The following is an 11,602-nucleotide window of genomic DNA, read 5'->3' as shown; positions in this document are numbered from 1 at the left end:
GAAAAAAAAATAGGGAAAAAGTTCCAGTGGCTTTGAAAATACTGTACGTGCCAATATGATGTGCCAGAGAAGTGCATGATCATGAGAACAAGTTTGAGTTGTTGATTTTCAGCATGGGTTGCGGGATGCACAAGTCTTTTTCCAGAAGTTGATGTCATGCCATGCGGAACCAGGAGATATATCCACTGGAATCTTTAACCCTCATGTCCAATGTCCGTGACCCTTTTTTTTCTTTTGCTATGACTTTACTGGTCTCTTATAATCCTCTGGAAACTCCAAATCCACTAGGCTCTTCAGTGTCGCTGCGGCACTTTGTATTCTTTGGTTGACTGCTACCACCATCTCTGGGGTGAAGGGATCAAAGTCGAGCGAGTTGGAGCGATGGAATTTGCCTTCGGCATTCTCAATCGTGCATCTCAATCGATCGATGTTGACTGGCTTCTTGAAGAACTCCATGAGGCGAGCGAGTTCGATCAACAGGTTGGTCTGGAGGTTCTCGTAGAAGACGACGAGGCGGCGCCCGTTGTTTTTCAAACAGTTCCGCATCATTTTCTCCCAGTGAATGCTTTCCTCCTCCACAAATTCTTCCCACTCTGCACAAGAAGCACAGATATATGAACGTTAATGAAAATTAAGACAAAAGTACATTCAGTCTTCACAGATTTCAGTCAAAGGCAGCAGTTTAGAGAAACAAATAAGAAATGTGACTATCACATTATATCCAAGAGTCAATGCATAAAATAAAGGTGTTCTGTGGCATGTTGTATTGTTGGAATGGTTCATCAAACCAAATTTGACTGGTAAAATATGGCATGTATATTACATGCTTTTTATGCCATTCTGGAAAATATATTATTGTTGACACAGTCATAACTCTCTTATCATTTGCCCAATTACACTAAAATTTTAACCCATCTGCTAATATACTTGCTAGCATAACTCTCACAGAGAACGAGTTTTTCCTATTACGTAAACTCCATCATCAATATCTGAAAAGGATTACTTTTCAATTACATTTCACTTCTCAGACTGATACTCTTCACAGGATAAAATCACCACATTGATATCTAGTATCACACTTGGTTATTTTCACATGATGATAACTTTCATCAAAAAACAACAAAAACACAAAGTGCTATAGACAACAAGCAAGCCACTGTCCCCAGAACGTATGTTTGCTTCACTCTGAAGCATTTGTTGTAGTAACAGAAAGGAACTCAAAATTAAATGGGTTGGATCCTGGGATTAGATATAGGCACTGTGTGCTATAGAGAGAGATTATTTGTGACAACATATCACAAAACAAATCTAAAAGGTTGATTTCCCAGTCGTTTAACAAATAATGTGTTCTTGGTCAGAAGGGGTCCCTAAAAGTTTTTCAGTGCAATCTTCAAGAGTAACCCTGGCAATATGTACGTCTGCAAGTAATACTTGCTTTAAGCATATTTGGTAATAACCATGGTTCAACTTTGGTGTCTCCCCATGTGGTGTATGAAAGAATGCATGAACTCCTGCACTTCTACACAAAGCAATGACACTTTGACATACCAGTAATCGTACATTATAATGGGCTAAGTGATCATGCCCAGTTCAGAGATATTCTAATTACCCCTTTATAGAATAATATGTTAAAGTTTTAAATAGTTTATCACTACAGAAAACAAGAATGAGTGAATAAATATACATAGAATATTTACTTCAAAAGTCACATTTTCTAAATAGTAATATCTCCTTACTCTCTCTTCTTTCAAGGATTTAGGAAAATCCACTCAGGATGAGTCTTATATCATTCTCTAACTGAGAATCTCTTCCACCAATATCTGATCAAATCAAATTAATTTTCTTGGGGGACTTTGTTGTTGGTTTTGTGATGCAATCAGCCGTAAGTCATACCTTTACTCTTAAACGTGTCCAGGTCCACTGTGCCGGTGTGTTGGGAAGAATGGTATCTGTGCCATTCAGAGACCATGGCATTGTATGGGTTCCTCACCAGGAACACAACAGCATCAAACTTCTTCAACTCTCTTTTGCTGCAGCGATGCATTTTCACTCCCAAAACTGACCTTTCCATAAAGTCCCTCTCTTCTCCATGAAAACCTAGTCATTCATACACAGAAGAAGGCAACCAAGAAATTGCATTAAATAGACCAAGAAACGCTAACGTTACATGTGAGAAGTCTGTGATATACAATGTACATTTGTGAGACACTCACACATATTAATAAACGGAACTTCTTGTCATCCAATTACAGTTGATGTAGCCACAAAGAATCATTCATACCCTTCACACTGTCATGCACAAGAGTCGATGCATGGCTCTCATCATTATTACAATTACAAATTAGAAAGCAAAACACAACACACTTATCTGCATTCATCTTACAAGAAAATGGGGCATCATATAATTATATGGGTTAATTAGATGTAAGTCTGGAGTTAGACTAACATGATCAATTGATACTGAACCTTTTGTAACAATTCACAAAAATAACGATTTTGGGATGCTCTCCCATGGAAGATTGTTTTCACAGAGACTCCAACTCTCCCGTTTTCGACGGGAGATCTCCTGCCGAAAATCCATTTTTGCAAAATCTCCCGTTCTCCCGCTTGAGATTTGATTTCTCCCGCCCTGGCACTGTGTCTCCCGGTGGAAAGGATTTCTTACTTATTGCTATCGTATGTTGAAACTAGAAATGTCGCTATGGCGACTGATGCCTCCGCCATAGTGCATGGTTCTCCCAATAGGTGTATGGTACAATGTCTTCACAATGTGTTATGACAGTTTCACAAAACTGACAAAATATTGAAATGACAGGTTTGTCAGAAATATCTTGAATGCTCACTTTCCTTGAACTAGGTTTGCTATAATTGTCTAAGAGTGCAGGCACCTGTATTTAGAGAATTGAGAATTTTTACTTGACTTCTGACCGACCCTTTTATAAGTTTATGGATTGAGTAATTTTCAAGGTATGAAGAAAGAGTGTAATTACAGTATAAAATATTTTTTTTTTTTTGCATTTAAACCTGTCCTTTGACCCTTAACCTTTGACCTTTGACCTTCTGGCTGAAAATTTCCCAGAGAATCTCCATTAGGGAATACATGTATATATCAAGTTTTAGTTTTAAAAATAATAATGCAAGCATTGCATATAATAGTATATGAGGGAAATAGTAACAGTTTGAGGAGTTGACCTTGACCTTGACCTTTAATCCCCTGACTATTGACCCATGACCCCTACATTCCCTAGAAAATCCATGCCAGTCAGTACATGCGTATGTACCAAGTTCCATGAAGATACATTGAACCATTTGCGAGAAAAGTGAAATTGTGACATATTCACATAACCTTTGACCTTTTGACCTTTGACCTTATGACATGAAACTCTCTCTGGAGAATCTTTATGCAGTAGTACATGTCTACACTAGGTTTCAAGAAAATACCTTCCGGCATTGCATGGATATGGGGGAAATAGCAACGTTTTTAGCATTTGACCTTGACCTTTTGACCTTTGACCTCTTGCCAATGTCACTAAAATCTACTCAACTAATTGCCCCATCATACATCATCCTTGGACCAAGTTTGGTGAAAGCTGCTTCATCCAGTTTTGAGTTATCACTTAAACAGATACATTTTAGGATTTGACCTTGATCTTTGACCTTTGACCTCTGTCCAATTTCACTCAAAAACTAATCAAGTAATTGTCCCATCATACATCATCCTCAGACAAAGTTTGGTGAAATTTGCTGAATCCAGTCTTGAGTTATCGCGTAAACAGGTACAATTTAATGATTTGACCTTGACCTTTGACCTTTGACCTTTGGCCGATTTCACCCAAAATCTAATCAAGTAATTGCCCCATCATACTTTATACTTGGACCAAGTTTGGTAAAATTCCAGTCAATATTACTCAAGTTATCGCGTAAACGAATGCGGACGGACGTACGTATGGACGGACGTACGGACGGACGGACGGATGGACGGACGGACAACCCGAAAACATAATGCCTCCGGCACCACTTCGTGGCGGAGGCATAAAAATAAGCCTTAGATAGCACCAGAGAGCATCTAGAACCCTAGGAACTTCGCGCTTCGCACACATCAACTTGGAGTCTCCTGTTTGCTAGGGGTTTCGGGCGGGAGAATCTCCAGATCAGAAGGTGCTTGGGGTTGGAGTCTCTGTTTTCATGTTAACATAAATGATAAATGATAATAAACAAAAGAACAATGATATCTTTTTTTTTATATTCCAGTGTGACTTTGGGAAACAGTGCATGAAGTACACTGTATTAGGAAAGAACTGTACATTATGTGCATTACAAAGTTACTGTATTATGAGGTGGCACAAGCTGTTCTGAGCACATTGTGGGCTTGACGGTACATAATATAACACTGCAAAAATGGTTACAACAGAAAATCTATGTGGAAATAAATTGTACATGCATGACACAATGACCTTTGTCAGGAGTGTACAGAAGATCTACAGCCTTGGGTTAGAAATGTTCTTTCAGGAGGGCAACAAGTAACCTTTGACCTGGGACTTTTTGATCTTGACCTCAAGAGTGCTTCAAGATTCTTTGGATGGAACATTCTGTATGCTCCATCTACTGCCACTCATCATCAATAAATACAACATGCTCAACTTATAGCAAACACAATAAAAACAAAGCAAAAATTCTCATGTCCCCAAATTACCATCTATATTCTTCGGCTGTAAGAAAGTTTTGATTATAAACAAAAGAATACTTCCAGTCCTGAGGACTTTCTTTTAAGGGGAGTTGCCTATTTATAAAACGTGGACTACTATTTGGGCACCCATGTCTCCAAGGACTGACTACTGTAAATGTGGATATTTTCGCGCGACTAATTTTTCGTGTTAAAAGCTGGCTAAGAAGAGTTTTGCATGGTTTGAATTTTGTGGAATCAAGACAGTAACTACTGGAACATTATGCTTTTATTTTCATGCAAGCTTCTGGTTGCATGAAATGTGCGAAAATTTCAACACCGTGAAAATTTCCACTTTTACAGTATTATTCAAAGCAAGGACCCACCACCTGACAGCAGCTTCTTGTCAGTATACACACTGCCTGTGTATATGCCGGTGGAGTGTTCTACCAGATGCCGTAACCACGTATTCCCTGACCCAGGGTAGCTTGCCAGCGCCACTAGCTCCTGGCTTCCTTCTTTTGCAAAATCCACTGTCAGACAGGATGCAGCTGAGGAAAAAAAAAAGATCCAGAGGGTGCATATTACTGTCTTGATAAAATATATGCAGCATTTGGATACTTGGCTACAGTGTGTGATAAAACATGGTATGACAGAGAGGGGCACATTTGTGGAATATTACACCTTGCTGATGTTGATTGTGGTGAGGAAAGTAATAAAAAACCAATGTGGAGTTTAAATCTATGTGACAAATATAGCTAATTGTTCACAGATACAAGTAGTAATGATCCACTCACTCTGTAGCATGTTTTAGATTCCCAAAATTAGACCATGACTTGAGGGGCAAGCATTTATAGAGCTAATCAGTGAAGAGCATTAGATCATTCAGTGGGTACTACAGTGTAGTTACTATCAGACATAGTCAGTAAATTTTAAATAACACACTCAAATTTCATGGTACTTTTTCAAATCTGTAACAGATGGCAGTCACAGTTGAATTCAAGCAAGTTTGAGACAGACTCATATTACCACTAAAAAAATCCACAGACACGGCAGAATGCTCTTAAAAGACAGGTTCATCTAATATACAGTGCATAAGGATTGAAAAAATACAGCAGTTTTAGTACTCATCAGTGAAACTTTGAGGAAGATCAGACAATCTGTTCAAAAAGGTTATGAATTTTTGAAGTTTCAATGCCGTCATCGCTTGATGAAAGAACTACTATGTACAGCTTATGAAGTCCAGATCAACCAAGTCTCATGGCTACGGCGTGAGTCTCACTCCCCATCTCACTCTTACCTGCCTAGTTATCATTTTCTCACAACTCCCAGAAAGAAGAAGAAAATATGCCGCACACCACAGGTACACCGTGGATCAATAATAAACATTGGACGAGAAGCCCACTTGCTACACTGAGTAAGGTAAACCTTTTCCTTATTCTTTTTGTTGGCTAGAGGCTACATGGCTGTATCTTATGCTACAGCTAACAGTGATATAATCCAAAGAGGCCTCTAAACTTTCTGGCATCTGCTATAAGTCATGTCAGTCATACATTCTATACTCATTCACCCATATACTATAACAATTTTTTTCCTTTTAATGGGGGAGTTGGGGATGCTCAAAATAATGTCTTGCAGGTCCATCTTGCAAATAAAAGGGAATTAAGCAAGAAAAATTGTATTTACATGCAGTATGCATCCACTTCACATCAACCCCTTCAGTTGTTTAACACTAAATGACAGTTTCTCACTCCTAGCCAGTTGACAGACTTGGCATCTATGGATGTCAAATGTGTAGAACAATTTACAGATTTTTTCTTTTCGCTTTTCTCACATAATAATACAGCACTTGACTTGCCTCTTTCACAAGGCAGGAGGAATATTACCCTTACAACTTACATGAATTTGACACTGCTCTTACAGCTTCCTGCTGTGGTGATGTTGGGACTGATTTTCTTGCCAGCTTGTCCTCCAATTCACACTGTTCACAGAATTCCTCCACAACTCCCTTGAGAATGAATCCTGTTAACATCAGAAAGGTCATGACCCACAGAATGGTGACACGAGCCGCATACAGGCGTGACATCAGCCAGAAGGGTAAACTGTTTGAGCCATGCTGAGTGCTTTTCCCAGTCCCAGCCATTGTGAAATGATGCTGGTACAGTTAGTTGACCCTGATCTTCCTTACTAGCTGCTTACTAGTATCACAGGACAGCCGATGCACTAGGATTATTCCTTTTAAAGTACTCAAAGTGTATAGAGTATTATTACGCTAGCATTCCTGGTGTAGAAATCAGGATTACAGATGCAGACATCATCCAAGCATGCCATCTGTATAAGGAGGAATCTGTACATTATTGACAAAATACAAAACAGACAAGACTAAGTAATGCAATAATTAAGTGTGTAAAATAACAAACTTTATGTACAATCAATAATTAAGTGTGTAACATGACAAATTTTATGTACAATCAAGAATAAGCGACTTTAATACTTTAAATGCATCCCATTATTGTTATCGTCATAATCATTATTACCACACAGTAGAGCCTATAGTTACTAAAAAAAAAAAAAAAAAAAAAAAAATATATATATATATATATATATATATATATATAATGGTTCTCTTAAAGGGACTACGCAGTGCAAATGCATGTTACGTTGTATTCCTTCAAGTTAGGTTCTTGGTCTCAAGCAGTTTTCACCCCACCTTGCCATGTGTACATGTCCCAGAGATTTCAGAATATCACTTTGAAAGATACATATTTAAATAGATAAATATCAGCCCAAGCTATACACATGTATTGGAAGGATAAAGAGCAGCAGAGGATACAATACAGATCAATGAAAAGGCTCTGACCACCATTATTCCAGAAAAGTACAAGTAAAGTAAGGACCGGTAATGTAAAGTACATGTAGGTTTCTCTGATCACCACATGCGCCACATACTTTATAATAATTTTCTTCTATTTTTTTTCCTCAGATTATTTGAATACATCCACAAAATACAGCCACCTTTCAAACCAACATTCTGTCATGTACCTGTATCAGTGACAGCAGCTGTCGATTACTGGTCAAGTACTTCTACTAGAGTAAATACTCCCGTTTGTGGCAGGGGAGATCTAATTCATAAAACAGCTGGATCTAGAAGCTAATGAACATTATGTGAGCTCAGTCCCACCAAAGATCCCACACTACAGAAGATGATCAACTCTCCAGATTTTACACGGACGCTGGTGAAACGGAAGTGGCTGCCGCCTCCTGCTAGCTTTGATCGGGTATACGTGTCACAGCTCAAACAAGCGTTAGCCTTTTGCAAAGGCAGCTAGCAATAATTCGTGCACGTGCACAGTCACAGTGAGTGTAGCGACCTGCAAGAGGAGTTGAGCGTGCTGCGTGCAAGTCTACTGCTCGCTGTGACTGTACCAGGGCAGGGAGGTGAGACGAAAACTCCCTGTGCACAGTCTTTTGGAAATTGAAATGATAAACCTGCTGATGGTTTGGTGTAGCTATTGATGCAGTTTAATGCACTGCATCAATTCTTAGGTTTACTCATGATTCTTTACAGAAAATTCCTTCTTTCGTTTCGTAGCCTGTCTTGGTCCTACACAAACATATCGGGAAAGTACAGCTCATACTTCAGTGGCGGATCCTGAGGGGGGAGCAAGAGGCGCACGCCCCCCCCCCCCCTTATTTATCGTTTGTTAAAAATGAAATGAAACCTGGAAGGGGCACCACAAATATTAGTTGCGCCCCCCCCCCCCCCCCCCCCCCCCTTTAACAGGTTACAGAATTCCTAGATCTGCCCCTGTACCTGGCATGGAAACTAATAAAAATCCCACAATTCCATCAAGCGGCAGCATTTCACTTTTCAACTGAGAATTGACCATCTGTAACAAAACTTAGGATGTTTGGTCCCACTCTTATAAAAACACAAGCAAGCAGGAGTTACAAGTGTGAATATGGGAAGTGACACCTAATAAATGATTGGGCCGTTTTAGTTTTAATCAATGAATGAAACATCCTCTTTCTACTTGTACAAAACTGTAGCTAGGCACCCTCTGTACAACAAGGCAAGGGCCATGCCTGCCAACAGGGTTGTTTACTCAACATGCTCAACTTCGTTAATTCACAAATACACCTTCCCTGCCCTGGGCCTGAAGCATTTAAAGAAAAAAAAAATGGCCTTGCCCTTGGCCTTGGTCTTTAGAAGTGTTGTGCACGCAAGTAAAATCAAGCTGTCAGGCTCAGCAATTTTTACCCTGCTGCACATATCCACATAAAACCGTGTACATACAAATTACTGTGGTCGCTAAGTACATACAGTATGCAGTATTACATGTAATACCAGTTGCAATGCCAAACAGCAGTAGAACGTTAACCATCATCACACAGCCATTGACCATGATGTCTGATATGATATCCATTGATTGCTACCGAGGCGGGAGGCGAGGAACTGCAGTGTACAAATTTGTATGTACATGTACCGTAGACATAACAGGTGCATCTCATCTCACCTCGTCACATACTCACTCAGCTCAGCTCACTCAGCTCAAGAGGGAGTCAAGCGCTCTACATTCAAATACTACCTCAAATTATACATTTGTACAGTAGCTAAAGATTCCGAACAAATTTACCGGTTATACTCCGTGTCTCATCGCGCCCTGCACTTCTTTCAGGCGTGGGTTGACATTTTCTAGAATTCTTCCGCCAGCTCACCTGTACCTGCCTCCTCCACTATCTCTTTGATGCATGTAGACTATCCATAGTTCGGTGCATGTACTACATGTATGTAGTCTGCTACACGACGCGCGTACGGGTACGCTATTTTACGGATCCGGGCTAACTCGGCCCACGGGACAACTCGTCCCACCCGTCGAGGGTGGGCCGAGTTGTCCCACCCGTTGGTATCGATAGTGATCGTGAGCGCTTGTCTGTGTTTGAGTTTATTTTGTCTTTGTGACGTCTTTTCTAACCGTAATTTTTATGGAATTGTGTTCAGTGGTTTCTGTAAAGAATATATTCCAACTTTTGGGGGACACAACGACGTAAAAATGAAATTTCAGACGTTTTTATCGCGGTTCGCGATCCCCATAGGTTCACGTTCATTTCGCGCGGTGGGCTAACTCGGCCCACTAAGTTTTAGCTGTTGTTTTGTCAGTAAATCTCCGTAAAACTATTAATTTTATCATGTATGAAGGTGTATTCAGGGTTCCTTCAACTAATATCATCTTCGAGGGAGTTTAATTTTGCACATGTTTGATGAAATGTTGGATATTTGTTCGCATGATTTCATCTTTGCCGTATCCGCACCGCACCGGTCTCGCCACCAGCAGCTCGCTCACACATCACAGTGGCAGAGCTGAACAGCGCCATGCCCATGCCCACTCTCTGGGAGGCACGGCGGGGCACCCCCGCGAACGGCACAGAGGGAGCAGCCAGCCACTCCGTAAACGTTGCTACGGATACGGACGGTGGTTGAAATTGGGCTGGAGGAAAAGGCGTCATTTGCTGCACTTCCCAATTTTCTCGTGTGAGTAAATTCTATGCAGTAGTCAGTTGGCATTTTCCTATCCATTGTCTTGAACTTTGAGCTGAGAGCTAGAGAGCAACTCAACTGTGTTTTGCAGCAACGTCGCGTGAATTGGGCTGAGCTGGTGTGCTACCGCCAGCCAATGCCAAGGCCAGGGGCAAGGGTTTCTGCTCAGGCTTGGCATATAGGGGGTTGCTTGACTCATTTTTTTTTCTGATTTTTTTTTTTTTTTTTGGTCTTTTATTTTTTCTGATATTTTTTTTTTCAGGATGTCTCAATAATATGTATTCCAACCTCGTGCAGTTTGCAGTTGTCATTTTGCTGTTTTTCTGTCTATCCCCCAGCATCAACGTTATCGAAATGATTGATAGTGTATGTACTGAGTTAACAAAAAAAAAAAAAAAACACACACACACACACACAGCACACACACATAAAAATTTAAAAAAAAAAAACCGATTTGGATGCATGCTGTATTGTTGGCAATTATCATGTGACTCGGATGACACTATTCGTTAAGTTGGGACACTGCTCCTTAAATTTACCAATATGTAACATTTGTGAAATAATACAAGTTTTAATACTGGTATGTGAAACTGTCACCTTTTTGTGTACTGGTACTGAAATGATTTACTAGTAGGCCTACTATGGTGAATTGGGAAGTCTAAAGTGATATTTATTCAATGTACTATAATTGCTCACAGAAATACTGTTGTTGCTGCTAATGATTGACAAATTGCCCTACACGTACCGTACATCGATATAAATGTTTATGTAAATATGATGATTTATATAGATAATTATTTACATCGATGTAGGGCAATCTGTCAATCACTTGCAGTAAAAAACATCTCGATGGAAGAATTTCATGAATTTGAAGAAATACTGTTATACCGGTACTGAAATGAATGGAATATATAACCTTGTAACAAAAGCAGCAGATAGTTTTCATGTTGTTTATTTATTTATTTAATTCTCTTTGTTTTTTTGGTGCATAAACCCGCCAACTGCAGTACAGTGTATATTGTTTACATATTTCTTTGTGAACAATACCCATTGACTGCATTGTCATCTTGTAAAAATCCATTTATACACACTTATGGGGCAGTAACGTTTCAGAAAAAGAAAATGATGCCTGGATTCAAAAGATAATCAAGATTTTAACCATTCACTATCCTTCTTCAAGTCTAACATTAATTGTCCTAATATGATTTTTTTTTTTAAGTATGTCGGGTTTATGTCCTATGATGATGACCCTTACTGATATGGCTGTTGTGTAATGCATTTATTAGCAGTGGACCAGTGCCACTAAACATTTATATCTGGCCACCAAAATTTACTTTCTCTTCTGATGTATTCACTTTATCTCAAAGTGTCCATTAAGAGACTGCAAACTTCTAGTAGTA

The 11,602-nt window shown here is 39.5% G+C and overlaps 1 protein-coding gene across 1 annotated transcript; it reads right to left on the bottom strand.

Annotated features, from left to right (window-relative positions):
- Window positions 1-237: 237 nt before the first annotated feature.
- On the bottom strand, window positions 238-9,401 carry LOC139714421 (sialate:O-sulfotransferase 1-like). The gene is made up of 5 exons (XM_071626130.1): window positions 9,301-9,401; window positions 6,563-7,010; window positions 5,050-5,214; window positions 1,894-2,097; window positions 238-593 (listed from the first exon to the last, which is right to left on the bottom strand). Exons 2-5 carry the CDS (start codon window positions 6,804-6,806, stop codon window positions 238-240), a joined length of 969 nt encoding a protein of 322 aa, XP_071482231.1. The 5' UTR covers window positions 6,807-7,010; window positions 9,301-9,401.
- Between the last annotated feature and the right edge of the window lie 2,201 nt (window positions 9,402-11,602).

This window comes from Diadema antillarum, unplaced genomic scaffold (genome assembly GCF_040938485.1).
Source record: "Diadema antillarum isolate AM-2024a unplaced genomic scaffold, OU_Dant_1.0 seq00002269_RagTag, whole genome shotgun sequence".
Lineage (NCBI taxonomy): Eukaryota > Metazoa > Echinodermata > Echinoidea > Diadematoida > Diadematidae > Diadema > Diadema antillarum.
This window is presented reverse-complemented; position numbering and strand designations above follow the sequence as displayed.

Coding starts and splice junctions, on each gene's coding strand:
- LOC139714421 (XM_071626130.1), bottom strand. CDS start 6,806: ATGGCTGGGACTGGGAAAAGCACTCAGCATGGCTCAAACAGTTTACCC. Junction 5,215..6,562: donor AAGAGCAGTGTCAAATTCAT/GTAAGTTGTAAG, acceptor TTTTTTCCTCAG/CTGCATCCTGTCTGACAGTG. Junction 594..1,893: donor GGACACGTTTAAGAGTAAAG/GTATGACTTACG, acceptor CTTCTTGTGCAG/AGTGGGAAGAATTTGTGGAG.